Source organism: Mus pahari, chromosome 21, assembly GCF_900095145.1.
Source record: "Mus pahari chromosome 21, PAHARI_EIJ_v1.1, whole genome shotgun sequence".
In the NCBI taxonomy this organism is placed as follows: domain Eukaryota; kingdom Metazoa; phylum Chordata; class Mammalia; order Rodentia; family Muridae; genus Mus; species Mus pahari.
In genome coordinates this window covers 22,571,308-22,590,826 of record NC_034610.1, presented here as the reverse complement: position 1 = coordinate 22,590,826, position 19,519 = coordinate 22,571,308, and the positions used below count along the sequence as shown (strand labels likewise).

Genomic DNA, 19,519 nt, shown 5'->3' with positions numbered 1-19,519 from the left:
GTCCTGGAACTCACTCTGTAGACCAGGCTGGCCTCGAACTCAGAAATCCGCCTGCCTCTGCCTCCCAAGTGCTGGGATTAAAGGCGTGCGCCATCACGCCCGGCGGTGGTGCGCATTTTAATCCCAGTGCTTGGGAGGCAGAGGTGCAGTCCCAGGTGCAGCTTTGTGAGTTTGGGTCTAGCTTGTCTGTGTCTCAGAGTCTAAGCCAGCCAGGGGATAAGTTTCCAGAAACATTACTATTATCATTATTATTATTATTATCATCATTGTCGTCGTCATCATCATCATCATCATCATCATCGTCGTCTGTGCATGTGTACATACATAATGTGCTGTGTGCCTCAGTGCTCAGTTTCTCGTTCTTTCTCGTGCTGCCGTACAGTGAAGCTCTGCTGTGGTCAGTTTTACTGTCTCTGTCGTTCATCTCGCTGTAGGAAAGCTGGGATTACAGATAGGCACCGCCGTGCCCTGCTGTTGATGTGGGTCCCCAGGGTCTGACTCAGATCCGCAAGCTTGCTCAGCAAGTGCTGGCCTATCTCTTTCTGCCAGCCCTCCCTCCTGTACTTCTTGATGTCCAGTTGAAGTAGGTTACAGGGTATGTCCAGAGCCCTGGGCTCCGAGAGTGTGCAGGAGCAGTAGTCACTTCTGAAGGCTGTTGGCTAGGTTAATTTTTGCCTGGACGTGTAAAAGTTGTAAGCATGCCGTTACTAAAAATAACGTGGTACTCAGACCTCTCCCGATATGCACTGCATGCATCTATTTTGGGGCCCGATTGCACTGCCAGGATGCCCTAATCTCCCACAGCGGCTGAGCGTGTTCCTTACCCTTAGGGTGACAAGACTGCTCTCTTCTCTCCGTCGTAGCTGGCACACAGGGTCGTTGTGTCTCAGTACTGCAGGCGCATGGGTATATGTGCCCCAATTTCCTTCCCTTTAGGGGTCTCTTGCACAGCTGCCGTCCTCCGGTGTTTAAATGCCAGTAGGTGATGAGAGTCCCTAAGCAAGGTTAACTTGGGAAATGACCCAGGTACCAGGAGCCATGGCTGGCTTCAAACTTCGTGCGCCACCACACCCTGCTGACGGTGTGTATTGTAGTGGTGGTGGTGGGGCCCTGGAGGAGTCCTGGAGCTTAGTGAAATCTGGAGAGTGTAGCCTCAGTTCACAGGCCTGAGGAAATACCTTCTGGGAGGGAAAGGGACTTTGTTGATGGTTTCAGAGAGATTGGGGCAGTCACAGCAGGTGGGGCAAGAGCTGTCTGTGGGGAGGACTGTTGGCCCTCACACACCATGACCCAGGAAGCAGAGAATACAGGACATAGAGACAGACAGGTTAGAGCTTGAAAGGCCTGTCTTTTATGAGTTAATGCTGAAGGCAGGGCCCTCCCAGCCTTTTATACAGTATTGCAAAGCCAGGGACCAAGCTAGAACCTGTAGTCTCAGACTATTCTGCCCATGTCCCCCAAAGGGGCACCATAGCCATCTTTATAAAGCAGATGAATTTAGTTCCTCCTGACTCAAGTCTTAACCGCTGCAAACACAGTTCTAAAGTCCACTCTCAGCTGGAAGATGTCACCCAGTAGGGCTAAAACCACAGCAAAACAGTGAGGGGCTTGGGCAATATAAACAGAATGTTCCAGACTTCCAGTATGTGGTGTCAGAGTGCACATTGCCAGTGTGAACCAGCAGTAGGATTGTCACGGAAAGACTGGCCCCAGGAGAGCCACCCAGATCCTGTAGTTAGTTCTGAGTCTGGTGTCTGGGGCGTGTGGTGGCTTTGGCGTTTGCAGCCTGTGTAGCCTGGACCAACGTTCCTCAGTGCTGCAGCTTCCATCCCTCAGTAGAGGGCCTACATTCGTTGCATCCACAACCACCTCACTCAGCCTTCATGGGACCCTGAAGGAGATGTAACCCCGAAGTGCATTGCTTGGCCTCACTCTTATCTTTTGGACCATAGTTTGAGCCTTTATCATCGTCCTTCAGCCTTTTTTTTTTTTTTTTTTTTTAAGATTTATTTATTTATTATATGTAAGTACACTGTAGCTGACTTCAGACACTCAAGAAGAGAGTCAGATCTCATTACGGGTGGTTGTGAGCCACCATGTGGTTGCTGGGATTTGAACTCAGGAACTTCAGAAGAGCAGTCAGTCCACGTGCTCTTATTTCACCAGCCCCCATCCTTTAGTCTTGAGTCCTGTGCACCTGCAGACCACTACCATGTGGACAGTGTTGAGTTCCATCAGCTGGAGTTGTCGCTGGGCCTCCTTTGAGAACCTATAGAATGACATTTTCCCAGGCAGCCCCTTTCTGTCAGTGTGCCCCTTTGGCTCTCTCTGATAGATTGAGACAGGGTCTTGCCCGAGGCTGGTCTGGAACTTGCTCTATAGTTCATGTTGCCTTCAGATTCAAGATTGGCGTGCTTCAGCCTCCCGAGTACTAATTAGAGTTACAGGCATTCACCACCATCTTTGAAAATGGTTTGTATTTAATACCCTTCATAGGGAGGTCCCACCTTTTAAACATTTCCTGTTGTCCCAGGCAAAGCGTGGAAGGCTTGCTTCATCTAGAGCTGTAACTGTGTGCCTCTGCTTCCCATCAGATTATAAGGCTGTAAGCCCCAAGCAGGGCCGAAGCTATAGGTCTATAGACTGAGGCTCATGTCTGGAGTCTCCTCTGCTAAATAGAGTAGTCTTTTGGTTGGTTTGTTGGTTTGTTTTGGCTGGGGTGGGGTGGGGTTGAAGCCAGACCTCACGTAGCTTTCTGTGTCGCAGAGGGTGACAGTGAGCCTCCACCTCCCCACCTCCCCAGTGCTGACAGGATGAACTTGCTTGCTTGCTTTCTTTATCTCAGATTTTATGAGGCTCTGGGAACCAGATTAGCATTGGTGGGCAAACCCTGCCAACTGAGCTGTCACCAACCTCCGTCACTTTTAAAATTCGGCCTCATTTTAAGGATTTGAACAAAACTTAGATTATTTGTCACAAACAATAACAGCCAGTGCTATTAGCAACATGAGTGTGCCTAGCCGAATCACACTGTGGCCTGAGGGGCACAGTGTTCACTGTCCGCCTGTCCTTTGACTTGCTGGTTTTCCTAACTACCTGAAGAGTGACCACCAGGTGGGCGAGGCTGCCAGCAGCCGGGATCCAGCCTGCACTTCTGACATCCTCCTCATCTTCACACAAACTAGTATGGTCAGGTTTAGTGGTTGCATCCAGCTGTCTCCCTTGTATTACTGTGACCCCGTACTTGACAGGGAATCCTCACAGGTGGGAATAGTCCACGCAGGGACAGATGGCTGAAGCACATGGTGGCAAAGGCTCTCCATGGTACTCTGGACTAAAGCTGAGCACAGGTCAGATTGGGGTAGCAGAGCCTTCACGGGCATGCCCCTCACGAATCCTGCCAGCCAGAATTTACCAGAAGGCTCTGCCATTGTGGAGGTAGTGCCACAATGCAGCGCCCAGGTGCTGTGCAAACATGGCATGGGGACACGCCAGAGTAAGCCCCGTACAGTGGCCGAGTGAGGCTGCTGCCATAGGCCTGTGTTGTCAAACGTTGCTTGGTGTGGTTGGTGGGACTGCTGGGAGTTAGGCAGCGTGGTCTTGCTGGGAGAGTTGCCTCACTGGGGGTGGGCTTTGAGGTTCAAAGCTCTCTGTTTGTCTGTCTGTTTCTGGTTTTGTCTGTGTCTGCCTCTGTGTCTCTGCCTCTGTCTCTCTCTTTCTTTCTGGAATTGTGAGCCTCAAATTGAATGTTTTCTTTTACAAGTGACCTTAGTCACGGTATATCTATAGCAATAGAAAAGTAACTGAACCATGGTATTGCACAGTAAACTTTCCATTGCCCGTGAGAGTTAGTTGGGTGGGTTATGGAGTCTGCTGGGGTATTCACATCTGGGAAATGGTTGCTGTAAAAGGAAAGCTGCAAGTGCCCAAGGTCTCCGTCCCAAAGCCTGGGGCTGTGACTCAATGATAGATTGCTCATCCAGGACACAGCACACAGAAGGGCTTGCTTTTGGACTCCAACACCAAAATCCAAGTAGAAAAGAAATGAATAAAAAGGCCAGTGAAGTAAATTATGATATAACCATATTAGAAAAGTCCTCAGTGGGGCTGGGAAGAAGGGCAGTGGGTAAGAGCACGGGCTGTTGTTCAGAGGCCCTGGGTTCAGTTCCCAGCTCCCACGTGGTTTCAGGGCATCTGATGCCTCCCCTTTTAAAATTCTATTTTTTATTCTATGCGAGTAGGTGGTTTGCCTGCCTGTATGTTCATGCAGTGCCCACAGAAAACTAGAATAGACTTTTGGATCTCCTGGAACTGGAGTTACAGACTTATGTAAGCTGCCATGTGGATGCTGGGAATTGAATCCGGGTTCTATAAGAGGTGGGCTGGAAGTGCAGGCCCCTTAATTGCTGAGCCATCTCTCCAGCCAAACTGATGCCCTTTTCTGAACTGTGCAGGCACTAGGTACCAATGTGATGTAACACACACATGCAGGCAAAGCACTGCACCCATGTGATCAGGGCAAGTTTAGGAAGCAGAGCAGTCCTTGGTGAAGCAGACCCAGCAGAGATGGCTTGGGTGGGCCTGGGTGAGTCACCCTGCTCTGCTGCTGGGACCTGAAGGGAGAAAGGAAGGTGGGTGTGGGCTGGCAGGCTGAGGGGGCAGCACGTGAGGCATCTGGTCACATTGTCATGGTCAGGTGACCAGAGAGCTGACCGCTGCTCAGCTAGTCTCTTCCTTTCCCTTTCTAATTCAGCCTGGGGACCCAGCTCAGAGATCTGCTGCCAGCTTTGTTAGCAGGCATTGTGACGTCTGTGTTAGTTAGCACCCGGCATCTGAGTGCGCCAGTGGGTTTCAGTTATCAGAAAGAACTGCCTTCCTAAGTGTAGAAATGACATATGACATGGATATTGTACTAACTAACTAACTAACTAACTAACTATATGTATATATGTACACACACACACACACACATATGTATACATCAGAGAAAGAAAGCTCTTAGCCGGGCATGGTGGCGCACGCCTTTAATCCCAGCACTCAGGAGGCAGAGGCAGGCGGATTTCTGAGTTCGAGGCCAGCCTGGTCTACAGAGTGAGTTCCAGGACAGCCAGGGCTACACAGAGAAAGCCTGTCTCGAAAAAACCAAAAAAAAAAAAAAAAAGAAAGAAACCTCTTAGGTATTCAGCAGTCAAGGTGTATTAATCTAGAGTTTGCCTTGAACTGTTCCCCAGTGTGGCTGTAGGGAGGTCAGATGAGGCTGGGAACCTTAGCAGTCATTGAGGGGTTCACATGAGTATTTACTTTGATGCTGGTTGTATGTTAAGAGGAGACCTGTATCAAATGAAGACAAAACTGTGGTTGAGGCAGCTCACACAACATAGTGACAAGAGAGGCGGGAAGCCTTGGCCACTGCACGTCAGCATGGCTCTCTGACAGAGTGGTGGCTGTCACTAGAGAGACGCCTCTGACCTGTATGTGTACACACACACACACACACACACTCACTCTGGAGAGTAGCCTTGCCATATGTGCTGAGTGCCACAGAAGTGCACTGTTGGACGTGGAATTAGGTGAGAGTGTGTTGCGCATGCCATTCTCTGCAGAGTGGCCAGATGTTCAAGCTGTGTAGCTTGTTAATAGAGGTTTTCTGTGCTGTAGGTTATCACTGTAGGAAACCTGGTTCTTTAAGGCGAACCTTTCTCTTCCTGGAACTCACTTTGTAGACCAGGCTGGCCTCGAACTCAGAAATCTACCTGCCTCTGCCTCCCAAGTGCTGGGATTAAAGCCGTGTGCCACCACTGCCTGGCAAGGCAAACCTTTTTAGAGCACCTTCACCTCTCCTTGCCATGCACACCACACCTTGGCAGTGCAGGGTCCTCTGTGCCAGCAGCTGATGCTCCAGCCCTGGCTGCCACAGCCTTGAGGTCATCTGAGGCAGAGCTCGGAGTTCGGAGTCCAGCCTGCCTGATTTTATCTTCTCACTCTGCGTTTGACGTGCCGTCTTAGGAATTTGGTGTAACTTACTACTTCTGAAATTATAGAGATTTCCTGTTTTCTTCCCAGTGCTTCATGGTTTTAGCAACTATATTTAGGTTACTGGTCCATTTTGAGATAATTTTCGTATGTTATCTGGGGAGACGAGTCTTATGGCCTCTCCAAGTTATATTTCAATATCCTTTAGTATAGAGGGAGGGCACGATGTCAGTGCAGAAGCTCCTCACAGATGCGTGGTTCCCATTGGCCTGCTGCTGAGTACTGTTTGGGGGCTGAGAACCTTCCGGACACAGGCCTCTGTTTCCTGACCTACAGAGATGTGAACGTGGTGCCTTTTGCTTCCACAGGCGTGGGCCCTCACAGCTTCCTTGCCATGATGACAATCCTTTCACTCTATAAGCCAAGAAGAACAAGAGCCCTACTTTTCTGACATTGCTTCTTGTTGGGTATTTGGCGTTGGCGACCACTCGAGCCTCGCACGTACAGCAGCTGACACTAGCACAGGTCCTATAGTGTTCTCATCACCACAGGGTGATGTATCATTACCATGTTACTCAAAGCAGAATTTACATTCCCAAAGTAGTACTTCCTAAGTACTTGAGGTTAGTATGGGGCTCTGCATATGAACTTGTGGAACCTTCTGGACCCTGTGGTCTCCTTGTAGTCCGGACAGGACAGATTTTATGGGTCAGCAGTAGGAGACTGTCATGACAGGGAGAGGGGGATTTAAGGATGACAGTGAAATTTCCAGGAAGCCCTAGGTGTGGAAGGGAGATGGGATGGCACTGTGAGGGCTGTAGGACAGGAGGCTCAGCCACCACAAGAAACTGGCCTGTGGGAAACAGCGAGCACTCCTAGCTTTGGAAAGGTGTGCACCTCCCCCGAGCGGCGCAGAGAGTGGGAGTGGAGGAGCTAGAGAGTGTCTGCTTCTGCTTCTGCCATGACCAGAAAGCTGGTTAAATCCAAAATAGTAAAATTGTAATCTGTCAAGATGTAATTTTTTATTTTTCAGTCTATGTGTGTATGTCTGTGGATGTGTGCACATGAGTGTGTTGCCAGCTGAGGCCAGAGGAGGGCACTGACTCCCCTGGAATGACCCGGTGTGAGTGCATGCTGCCGAGCAAGCTTGGGTTCACTGTGAGAACAGCAGGCCCACTTAATTGCTGAGCCGTCTCTTGCCAGGATTTAGCATTTTGTTTTTTTCCCGTTTGTTTGTTTGTTTGTTTGTTTGTTTTGAGACAGGGTGTCTATATATATTATAGGCATACACATTATATATAAATATAAAATTTATAGGCACACACACATATTTATATATGTGTGTGTGTGTGTGTGTGTGTGTGTGTGTGTGTGTGTGTAAAATAAAAATGTGGCTGTCTTGAAATTCATGGTTTCATCTTCGCATTTCTTAATCAACATTCTGAGTTAAATTCCCGCTGGGCATGATGGCTCACACACATGTAATCCTAGCACATGGGAAGTAGAGGCAAGAGGATCAGAAGTTCAGGCCAGGGCTGGCGAGATGGTTCGGCGGGTAAGAACGCTGACTGCTCTTCCAAAGGTCCTGAGTTCAAATCCCAGCAACCACATGGTGGCTCACAACCATCTGTAATGAGATCTGATGCCCTCTTCTGGTGTGTCTGAAGTCAGCTACAGTGAACTTATATATCATAATAAATAAATCTTAAAAAAAAAAGAAAAAAGAAAAAAAGAAATTTATACTATATATTTAGAAAGAACTTTAAGGGGGCTGGGAAGATGACTCAGTAGGTAAGAACATTGACTGTTCTTCCAAAGATCCTGTGTTCAAATCTCAGCAACCACATGGCGGTTACACATGCCATTCTGACACCCTCTTCTGGTGCATCTGAAGACAGCTACAGGGTACTTAGCTATAATAATAAATAACTCTTTTAAAAAAAAAAAGAACTCGAGGCCTGGAGAGATGGCTCAGCAGTTAGGAGCACCCTGGTTTGATTGGTAAACTCATGGCAGCCCACAGGCATCCTTAGTTGGAGCTGCAGGGACCCCAGCTCCTCTTCTGGCCGTCATGCAGCTGGCGCAGAGACGTACTCCTTGCACATAAGGTGCTGACATCTCAGACATAAAGTCAATCAGAAGACCTTGTCTTATTGCCTGCCGTAGCACCTGAGGAGCAGAAAGACTTCCAATGCACTGGCGCCCAGAGGAGCTCAGCTCGGGGAGCGCACTGCAGGCGGGACACTTGTGTGGCTGTGGCCACAGCCGGCAGTGGCCTCACTCCCAGTCCTCTTGCCGCTTTTCCAGGCTCATTTGTCCCACCCGATCAGCTGTATGTTCTAAGGAATTTAGGAAAAAGGGGAGGATGGAAGAGAAGGTCAGACAGACAGTCGAGTGGAGGGGAGTGCAAAGCCCACAGCCCTCAGTTGTTCCCAGAAGATGCCCTTGGCACGTCCTGGACGCAGTGCCTACTGTTGCAGCTCCAGGCGCTACCTCGTAATGTTATTTGGAGTGTAAACGAGAGCCGGTTCTTAGTTCCAGTGGCGCTTGCTCTGTTTGCGCTGATGTGTGAGCATCTTCTTGACTGTAACCTCCTTGTGACCTCTGACTTCAGGTGCTGCTCGTGAGCAGTAGCCGCCATCCAGACCGATGGATTGTCCCTGGAGGAGGCATGGAACCTGAGGAGGAGCCAAGTGTGGCAGCTGTCCGGGAAGTGTGTGAGGAGGTACGTGCTATGGCCTGTCCTGAGGTGCTGCTGTCCTCATCACCCCAGAAAGACGGCGCTCAGGGCTGCAGTGCTGCGACACGACAGCGTTTGTCCCCATTCCTTGAAGGAGGGAGCTGTCAGTAGTGGTGGTGACTAGTGACACCTGTCAGGCCTTTGTGACTTCTTGTGGCTCTCCTCCAGCATCACCTCTGGTACTTGTCACAGATCAAATGTCAGTGCTAAGAGGAGGCAGCTGCTTAGGGAAGCTGGTTCTCAGTTCCATGGTGGAGGGGAGTCCTGTTGCCATGGTTATTGAGATAGTGCTGGTCACAGTATGGCTGGAGAGGTCATACTGTGTGCACCAGAGGGCTGGGATGTGGCTTAGTGGAAGATGCTTCCCTAGGGAGCCCAAGACCCACATTCAGTCTCCAGGGATTCTCTCTCTGGAAAGAAGAGCTTACGGTCTAAGGGAGAGAGGCCAAGAGTGGAAGGCAAGAGGAAGGAGCGCTACAGCCTGCAGCAGGGCGCTGAGGACTTGTGAAGAGCGGCTGGTTCTCTTGTCCCCATGAGCTTCCTTGGCACACGTAGTTAGTATTTTTTTTTAAATGTATTTGCTTGTTCTAGTGGGAGTTAAGCCTGATTCTGTGGGCATGCAAAGTAGCATTTAGGACACTAGGGGCCTGGGAATACACTTTAGTGCTCAAGTTCTTGCCTAACGTGTACAAGGGGCAACTCTAGTTCCACCAAAACCAAACAGAAAGGTCCTTGGGACTAGGCTGTGGCCCAGTTTGTACAGCTTGTGACCTCGAGTTCCTGAGTCCTGAGTCCACCTAGGATCATGGTACAGATCTGTAATTCCAGCACTAAGAAGTGGAGGCAGCAGAGTGAATTAGAGGCAGCCTGAGCTCCACGAGCCGCTGCCAAACAGCTGCAGAGCCCTGCCTGCCCTCTGTCAGCTGGGCCCTTGCTGAAGCCCCGAGAGTCTCTTACCTAGAGGGCTTTGAGGCTCTGCTCCTCTTGTCCTGGTCGTAGGGGACCGTGACTCCTGTGGGCAGTGGCCACGCCCCCCTCAGCCTCCCTTGTTGTCCTACTGTCCTTTGGCTGTTGTCTGGCTGTCTCTGTATGGTAGCAGCCTGACCCTGACTCTCACTGTCCCACCTCCCCCTTGGCAAGCTCGGGGGCTGCACGGTCGCCTCAGGTCTCCTTAGTGGAGGGGAGATCTGGGCTCACAGCAGCTCTGCCCAGCCTGACTGCCGGCTCACAGGGTCTGTCCATGTAGCTTGGCTTTCTGAGCCTCTTCAGAGTTATCAGCCGACGTACTGTTTCATGCCCATAATCCCAGCACTGGGGGCAGAGGCAGGAGGATCACTGTAATTTTCAGGCTAGCTTGGTTTACATAGTGAGCTGAGTTCCAAGACAGATAGGTTCCATATGAAGACCCTCTTTCAAAATAAATAAACACCTTTAATCATATCACTCAGGAGAGAAAGGCAGGCAGCCCTCTGCCCCACAAATAAACAAAGTAAGTAAATAAATAATAAGACCAATCAGTAAAAGTTTTTTTTATTTTTATTTATTTATTGATTGTCCACTCCTGATTTCGCTGTTTCTCTGGCTTTTGTTTGGCTCCTTCCTGGCCCATCCAAGGGGTGACAGCCACCTTGGCAGTCCTATTGTAAAGTGTGTGTGTGTGTGTGTGTGTGTTTTGTTTTTTTTTTTTTTTAAGATTTATTTATNTAAGTACACTGTAGCTGTCCTCAGACACACCAGAAGAGGGTTTCAGATCTCATTACAGATGGTTGTGAGCCACCATGTGGTTGTTGGGATTTGAACTCAGGACCTTTGGGAAGAGCAGTCGGTGCTCTTAACCACTGAGCCCTCTCTCCAGCCCGTAAAGTGTGTTTTAGGGACTTGATTGTGGAACCTTGGCCTGCAGCTGTCTCCTCCCATGTCAGTGGTTCTGTGAGCTGTTCTTATCCCTTAGCAAATCCTTTTCTTAACCTAATGAGATTGGAGCCCACCGTCGACTGCTCGAGGGGGCTCAGCCCTGAGCAGGTCTAGATTCCTGTGAGCAGTGATTTCTGTGGTCATCTCTGCGTCCTTCCCGGCCGGCCCTGCTCACTACGAGGGAAGTGAGGTGTAGCGGCCGAGTGTCTCCATCAGCTCCTGAGAGCCCTTTTTGGGTCATCACACGGGCTTGAGTGCGTGGGCCGGGGAAACGGGATGGAACTCACCACGGCCTGCACCTGGTGGGGAGGGCAGAGATAAACCATAGTCTGAGAGGCTCGGATGGCCCGTTATCCTATCGCCTCTCCCAGTCCTGGTCCTTTCCTGCTGCGTGCCTGCCAGTCACCTCTGTCATATGCCCGCTGCCATCACAGAAGCCACAGAGGGCCTCGCACATTTCTACACTTGGGGACAGTGCTGCCTTGGCAGGTTCTAGAGTCCCTCTGTCCTCGTGTAGACGCCTTGCTGAGCTCCTCCGGCTAGGTTAGCGTGGGGTTGAGTACTGTAGGGCTGTGGGTGGACAGGAGAGCGAGCACGGCCAGTCTTCCTCGGCCTCCCACTTTTAGGAGAGGAAGGTGTAAATAAATACCTATCCCAGCTCACTGGCATCAGGGGCTGGCAAGATGGATCTGGCTGCTGTCCAGAGAAGCCAGGCACCGTTCTGTTCTCAGCACCGTTGCTGCACACAGCTGCCCATGGCTCCAGCCACAGGCGTTCTGAGGCCTCCTGCTGGCCTCCTGGGCCACTGGGCAGGCACATACACACACTCAGGCAAAACATCCATACCCATGCACATTTGCTCTGTTTGCCTGTTTGTTTTCTGAGACAGGGTTTTTCCTGTATAGAGTTCTGGCCATCCTGGAACTCAAGAGATCCACCTGCCTCTGCCTCCTGAGTGCTGGGATAAAGGCGTGTGCCAGACGCAACATTTGTTGTCCGGGAGGCAGGGCCTCACTGTGTTGTGTTGGCTGTCCTGGAATTCATTATGTAGATGAGGCTCTTCTACACCTGCCTCTGCCTGCTTCTGTTTCCCAAATGTTGGGATTAAAGGCATTTCCCACCATGCCCAGCTAAAAGACAATTTTTGTTTGTTTGTTTTGAGACAAGGTCTACTCTATTACGTAGCCCTGGCTGTCCTGGAATTTATATGTAGACCAGATTGGCCTTAAACCTGCGGACATCCACATGCCAATATCTTCCAGGTTCTAGGATTAAAAAGAATTTTTTTTCATTTTATTTTATTTTTTTTTTTTAAAGATTTATTTATTTATTATATATAAGTACACTGTAGCTGTCTTCAGACACTCCAGAAGAGGGAGTCAGATCTTGTTAAGGATGGTTGTGAGCCACCATGTGGTTGCTGGGATTTGAACTCTGCACCTTTGGAAGAGCAGTTGGGTGCTCTTACCCACTGAGCCATCTCACCAGCCCTCATTTTATTTTTTATATGCATTGGTGTTTGCCTGTATGACTGAGGAAGGGTGTTGGATCCCTTGGAACTGGAGTTAGAGACAGTTGTGAGCTGTCATGTGGGTGCCGGGGATTGAACCCAGGTCCTTTGGAAGAGCAGCCAGGATTCCTAACTAGCTGAGCCATTTCTTCAGCCCCACACCTTTTTAAAGTTAAAAGCAAGCTGCTCTCATGCCCTTATCACATTAGCTACAGTTTCAAAGCTCATTCTGCTGATGTTGGAGAAGGCAGCGCACATGAAAAGCCTGAGGAAAAACGGACAGACCTTGCTGAGGAGATCTGGCTGTCCAAGGACTTGGGCCTGAGCTCTGTCCCTGGCTCCCATGTGACAGGGAGAGAGGGTGCCAGGAATGGCAGAACCCTGGAACCTCAGCTATAGGGAGCTGAGACTGGAGGATCTCCAGATTCAGTGAGAGACCCTATCTTAAACAGATTGAAAGTGGCTGAGGAGAACCCCACTCATACACATGTACCCCCACACACGTGCACGTGTGTACCCACACAAAATATTGCCGCTGGCTGGTCCTCTGCAGCGGCATCCCTGCCTTCCATTGGCTCTTACCACACACCGGATGCCTGAGGTGGCTTCCTCCTGCTGCTGGCTTGCTGGCTGGGACACACTCCTCTCTGGATTTTCAGTTTAGTCGCTGCATTTTATCGAGGATTGTGGCTGCAGCCAAGTGTGCGCACTTTTTACAACATTACAGTGTGGTGTCCAATTCTTTTTGTAGTGTATGTATTTTTACAGGTTTATTACTTATTTGTATATGTGAGTAAATGCCACATGTGTGCAGGTGCTTGTGTAGGCCAGAAGAGGGCGCTGGATCCCTGGAGCTAGAGTTATAGGCAGTTGTGAGCGAGCTGTCTAGTGTGAGTGCTGAGATCTGAACTCGGGTCCTCTGGAAGAGCTTGCGCTTTTAACTGCTGAGCCGTCTGTCCAGCCGCAGCGTTTGTAGACAGGCTCTCCCTCGTATCCCTGGCTGGCCTATAGCGTCTTTTGGTAGATCAGGCTGCCTCTGCCTCATGGTGGCTGGGATTAAAGGCGTACTCTATCACACCCATCGATTTTGTTTTTATTTTGTGAGACAGGGTCTCTATATAGCCCTGGTTGGGGTTCCACAGAAATCTGTGCCTCTGCCTCCCAAACTTGGGTTTAAAGGTGTGCGCCACTAGGCCCTGTCAAGCATTTGTTTTAACCTGGTCGTTTGGAAACAGAAATGTAAAGAGGAAATACAGTTGGTTTTGGTTTTGGGGTTTTGTTTTTTTTTTTTTTTTTTTTTTTAAAAGATTTTTATTTATTTATTATATGTAAGTACACTGTAGCTGTCTTCAGACACTCCAGAAGAGGGCGTCAGATCTTGTTAAGGATGGTTGTGAGCCACCATGTGGTTGCTGGGATTTGAACTCCGGACCTTCGGAAGAGCAGTCGGGTGCTCTTACCCACTGAGCCATCTCACCAGCCCGGTTTTGGTTTTTTTAATGTAGCCACCAGCAGCCTCTTGGTCCTTTTCCTTGTGTGTGAGTTTTGCCTACCGATACAGCTAGCTTTGTTTTCCCTTAGCTGTCCACCCAGGATTGCCTCCTGTGTGTGCGGCTGAGCTCTGTACATAGAGACCTCCATTGAAATCCTACCTTTCCCTGTTCCTCCACCAGCCTTTATTCAGGGCCTGTGTGTGCTTCTGAGGTGACCAGTTGCTAACCGGGTAAAAGTACTCGCATTGGGAGCCTGTCTCAAGTTCTGGCCTGTGCTATGACAGCCTGTGACTTGTAAGGCCAGTAACGCTGTAAGAGCGGCGGGCGCGCTGACCTCAGAGCTACCTCAGAGACTGCCACTGTTGTGAGTGGGTCACCCTTCATCTGCAGCAGGGCTGCTCTTACTTGTCTGTGTGACCTAAGCGCCCGAGACACTCTGCAGGGCTTTCTGCTGTCAGTCCCTAAGCCCTCCTTCTCACCAGTGTCCCAAGGACGGGTGGGTGTTCCAGTTTGTTCAGTTCCGGCAGTTCCGGCAGTTGCCTTAAACGCTAGCCGTTTGTTGTTGTTGTTGTTTGTTTGTTTGTTTTTCGAGACAGGGTTTTTCTGTGTAGCCCTGGCTGTTCTGGAACTCACTCTGTAGACCAGGCTGGCCTCGAACTCAGAAATTCGCCTGCCTCTGCCTCCTGAGTGCTGGGATTAAAGGCGTGTGCCACCACGCCCAGCTTACACTAGCCGTTCTTAAGTCAGGGAAGTGACTAATTTCAGTGCAAATAACTTCCGCCATTTTACAGCTGAAGTAGTCAGGTCTCATGCCTTTAACCCTTGCATTCAGGAGGCATGGATGGGTGAATTTCTGTGAGTTTTAGTTTATATAGCAGAGTCCAGAACAGCCAGAGTTACATAGAGACCTTGTGCATAAACCTAAAACCAACCAACCAACCAACCAGAAATACAATGAAATATGGCTCACCCCTGTCTGCCCAGCATTTGGAGGGTGAGGCAGGAGGATCTGGAGTTCAAAGTTGCCCTGGGCTGTCCCAGAACTCCATATTGAAAACTAAATCCAGAAGGAAAGGCGGCACCGCCTTTTGCTCAGCTATCGGGAATGGTGGAGCGCCGTCACGGTGAGCGGTTGGTCAGCAGCTCCGCATGGAGATGAGAACCTGCTCCCAGGAGCGCTGGCTGCTGCGTTGGACGAGCTCTTGTTGGAACCCATTGACTCTCAGAGGCTGAATCACTGGGGTAATGGATGCCCCCTGTTAGGTAAAGTGAGGCCAGCAGAGTCCTCCAGTACAGTCCCGTTTGCTTTCCCATCCAGCTCCACACGCCAGGGTTCTTGGGCCATTAGGGAGAGCGTGTGGTTCCCAGTGGACGTGGGCAGATCCTAACCTAGCTCCTGCCTCCAGAGCCCCCACGGTCAGGACCCTGTCTCGGACAGGGGTTCCTATCTGCCGGAAAAGTAGTGCGAGCAGCTCCAGTGAGTGAGGTTACAGAGGCAAGCAGCCTACAGAGCTCACCGCACAGGAAGCACGTCTACAGTCAGAGAGAGCTGGCGTGCTGAGCACACACGTTTGTGGGAGTGTTCTCAGCTACCGCTTGTGTTCTGAGTCAAGGGCTGGGGTCCAGCCATCCCTGTGGCTAACGGTGCTTGTCTTCTTTCTTCAGTACCACAAAGCAAAGAAACCCAAAGTAACTTCACATTCAGTATCTTGACTATATGGGGATGGGGGTATCACTCAACAGTGAGCACTGAGGGGGTCAGTCAGCGGTGAGCACTGAGGGGGTCAGTCAGCAGTGAGCACTGAGGGGGTCAGTCAGCACTGAGTGCTGAGGGGGTCAGTCAGTGAGCACTGGGGGGGTCAGTCAGCGGTGAACACTGAGGGGGTCAGTCAGCGGTGAGCACTGAGGGGGTCAGTCAGCGGTGAGCACTGAGGGGGTCAGTCAGTGGTGAACACTGATTTTGGAAGAGGAACAAAAGTGAGGTGTGTGAGTTGTGGCTTCAGGTAGCAGATTTCCTGAAGCTGACAGGATCATGGCTCACTTGTGGAGGTATCTTTGATGCCTCCTTCTCCAGCTTAGAGATAGCACACTATACACACGACACACACTACACACACTATAGGCTTTGAAGCTGTGGTCCTGCATCCTTGGGAGGCTAGCAACAGCACCGTCACATACCCTCAGGGTTCCAGGAAGAAAACCAGAGTGCTTGAGGCTTCAGTTTGAAAGTACTGTGGCACGCAGTCCAGAGTAAGTCATGGGGTGAACAGATCTGGGTCGGGAACGGCAGAGGGCGTGTCAGGCAGAGGGCGTGGCCCGGGAAGGCAGAAGCCTATCTGCAGCTGCTCTGCTGAGGCAGGCAAGTGATAGCTTTCAAAATGATGAGGGCTCACTGCCATGATGCAGAAGTCCAACTTTCAGCCCTGCACAGACTCCATAACCATGGGGGCAGGAGGGGCTGTTAGAGTTTATTATTGTTAATTTTTATGTATATGTTTTCCCATTTATGTACGTAAGTGCATCACATTTGTGAAATATATGCAAAGGCCAGAGTGGGTGTTGGGTCCCCTTGAAACTGGAGTTATTGATGGCTGTGAGCCACTCTGTGGGTGCTGGGAATCAAATCTGGGTCCTCTGGAGGAGCAGCCAGTGCTGAGATACCCCTCCAGCACTCCAGCATCTTCCTAACGGGAGGCTCCCAGCCTTAGAGAGAATTAACCAGGTCTGTGTACATCAGCACAGGGGTCCAGGGATTAGGGTTTGTTTTGATATTTTGTTTGTCTTTTTGTAGAGAACCTATAGAAAATGCCGTGTACTGTTGATAGCAAGATAGCGACTGAACATGGAGAGGCAGCACCCTGTAAGGAGGAGCTCCTCACAGCTGAGGAGCAGGGGCTCCAGAGTTCACTTGCCTTTTAACACTGCTGCTACTGTTAGTCCTGGGACCAGCAAGACGGCTTCATGCACACAGGCCCCTACCTGCTACCAACTCTGGCGGCCCGTGTTCAGTCCCTCTGTCACGTGTGGTGGAAGAAGAAACCTGTTCCCAGCAGTTGTCCTCTGACCTCCATACATGCTGAAATAAGTCTGGTTAACTCTCCAGCCCGATTTTCCTTTTGTTGTTTAGCATATTTCATTTAAAGGGAGACCTTGGTGGGCCCTCTGCCGGGCTCCTCATTGGGGCTCTTATCCTGTGCCGCGCGCAGCTGGCCACACACTGTGGCTGGGTAGCGTCCTGCAGGCACTTGTGTTAGAGTTACTGCCCCCAGGGCTTCCTTTTGGGGCTGAGGTTTCTGCCTTCCACAGGTTGCCTCAGTAGACAGCTCTTCCCGTGTTTGTCATAGAGTACTCCGTGCTCCTTAGAGAACTGTCATAGAGTACTCCGTGCTCCTTAGAGAACTGTCATAGAGTACTCCGTGCTCCTTAGAGAACTGTCTTTTGAATTGAAGAAGGAAGTAGCAGGAAGCTTCGGCCACAGAGAAGACGTTTCTTCCCAGAAGCCTTAGCGGTTCTCTCCCATTAGTCCACAGTTGGTTACTTGGCGTTAGCAGTGCGGGCCATGCCTTTAGGTTGACATCTTGCTGGGGTTTTGGCCTTCACTTCAGGGTCACAAGATAACTGCAGTCGCTCCAGGTTTCAGGTCTCTGCCTGACGTGCAAGAAGTGTAATATTTCTTTTTGTACAGTCTCTCTGTTGTGAGAACTAAACTGTGGGCCTGCCTGCCACAAGCTGGACCAGCAGTGTCTCCCCCCACCCCCCTACCCCGCAGAGGTCGAGGGTAACGGGGGGGGGGGCAGAGTCTTACTAGCATTTGACATGAAGATGATTAACCAGGTCTGCACCGGTGCTGACGGGGCTGAGCTCACACACGTTAAAGTCGGATGTCTGAGCCAGGCGCTGTCAGATGCTGAACTGGCGCCTGTCCCGACCTGCTTTTGCAGTCATGTGGGTGGTAAAAATACCCGCGTTCACACTGCTGGCAGCACTTGAGACTGAAGAGATGAGAGCTGTGGAAACATGAGGTGGTTTTAAAAGAGCCACCCAGAGGTCCCACTGTGAAAGCCTTCCTCCGTCGGCCTCAGGCTGGCTGCAGCCTGTCTATTTGAACCGTTGTGGTGGTGCTGGGATCACACTGACATACAGCGCTGCCCTCTGTCCTGAAACCCTCTTCTGCTCTCCTCTAGTCGAGTTTTTGTGGCAGGGCGACCCAGTTTGTCTGAAAGCTCATGACAGTCTCCCTGTCTCAGTCTCCTAAAACAGGTAAATACAGGGTGTTTCTCTGCTTTTATTTGTCTAGTGTTGCTTGCTTGTTTGAGACAGGATCTCACTGTGTAGCCCTGTCTGGCCGGCCTCAGCTGTCAAGCGCTGGGATGAATGGCCTGAGCTGCTTGCCTGCCGTATCCCTGCTCTGAACTGGAGAACTGGATTTCTGTCAAGTAGATAATACTGTGTCAGCTTAGAGTGAAGTGGAGGAGGAACCAGAAGCTGCCATCGGCTTTGTTAGTCACAGATGAATTAAAGGGGGGCTTGACTGCCTGGTGACAACATTCTTTGAACTGTACTGCTAAGTTTCTTTTCTTTTTTCTTTTGGTGTTTTGTTTGTTTGGTTTTAGTTTTTGAGTCAGGGTTCTTTGCATAGCCCTGGCTATCCTGAAACTCTCTAGACTAGGCTGGCCTTGAGATCCATCTGCCTCTGCCTTCCAAATGCTGGGATCAAAACTGTGCGCCACCACTGCCCAGTGAGGTGAAAGATGCTGCTACGTGATTTCCAACCTCTTCTGAGTGCGCGTCATTTATGCTGTTCGGTGCAGACACTGCTGTGTCTGCAGTAGGAGGTGGCTCAGGCTAAGTGTGCTCCCCACCATGCATGAGGCCCTGAGTCCCATTTCCCTCACAGACCATCCCGAGAAACCAGCCTATAATCCCAGCTTCTGGGTGGAGGCAGGAGGGCTGGAGTTCAAGGCTGTCTCAGCTGTACAGGGAGTTAAAGCCCATCCTAGGCTACATGATCCCTGACTAGTTTTGCCTTGTCAAAATTGTAAGTCGCGAGGCTGGGTGACTAAGTTGGGCTTGCAGAGTTTCGTGTTCTCAGCACCCGAGTGGCAGCTCACAAGTCTGAGCACTGTAACTCCTGGACCAGGGGATCGGAAGCTTGTGTTGACCTCTGAGTGCTTGAGGCGTGCAGACGGTGCAAAGACACCAGACACATATTCCTATATATAAATAAAGTCACAGGCGGCCGGGCACTGGTGCCACACGTCTTTAATCCCAGCACTCGGGAGGCAGAGGCAGGCAGATTTCTGAGTTCGTGGCCAGCCTGGTCTACAGAGTGAGTTCCAGAACAGCCAGGACTGCATACTCACTTCTATTAGTAAATATTTGACTTCTTAGAGAACAGTGAACATTAGCAAGATGGTAGCTACTGGAGAGAGCACACAGCACAGGTAAGTGATGGCCTGCCTGGCTCCCTCCTCACCCCTGCGCTCTCCACCTGGGCCGTACCAATGGAGGCCTGCAGCAGAAACACAAGTCCAGGGCTGCCGGGGATCAGAACACAGAGCTGCTGGCTTCCTAGCTGGGCTGGCCAAAAGCACAGCTGGGGCACTCTTGACTAGCTGGAGATGTAGCTGACTTCTGAGGATAGAAGAGAGCAGTTTTCGTAAGAGAAGGTAGGACAGTTGCATTCACAGTACCAAAGCCATTGTAGGTGAGTGGATGGAAATGTGAGACTTGAATTCCCGGTCAGTAACACAGAGCATGGGGATTTCAAAGTACAAGCCACCCAGGACCCAGTTGTAGCCTGTGTAGATTTTCTCTCCACCAGACACTGTCTCAGATACACGGATAGAAGACAAATGTGTGTGTGTGTGTGTGTGTGTGCGCGCGCGC

General features: G+C 50.5%; 1 protein-coding gene across 1 annotated transcript in view; it reads left to right on the top strand.

Annotated features, from left to right (window-relative positions):
- Nudt3 (nudix hydrolase 3) overlaps window positions 1-19,519 on the top strand; it is a 45,889-nt gene that overhangs the window by 18,654 nt on the left and 7,716 nt on the right. Inside the window, exon 2 of the mRNA XM_021220963.2 lies at window positions 8,588-8,698. Coding sequence (XP_021076622.1) covers window positions 8,588-8,698 — 111 coding nt within the window. The remainder of the gene's footprint in view (window positions 1-8,587; window positions 8,699-19,519) is intronic.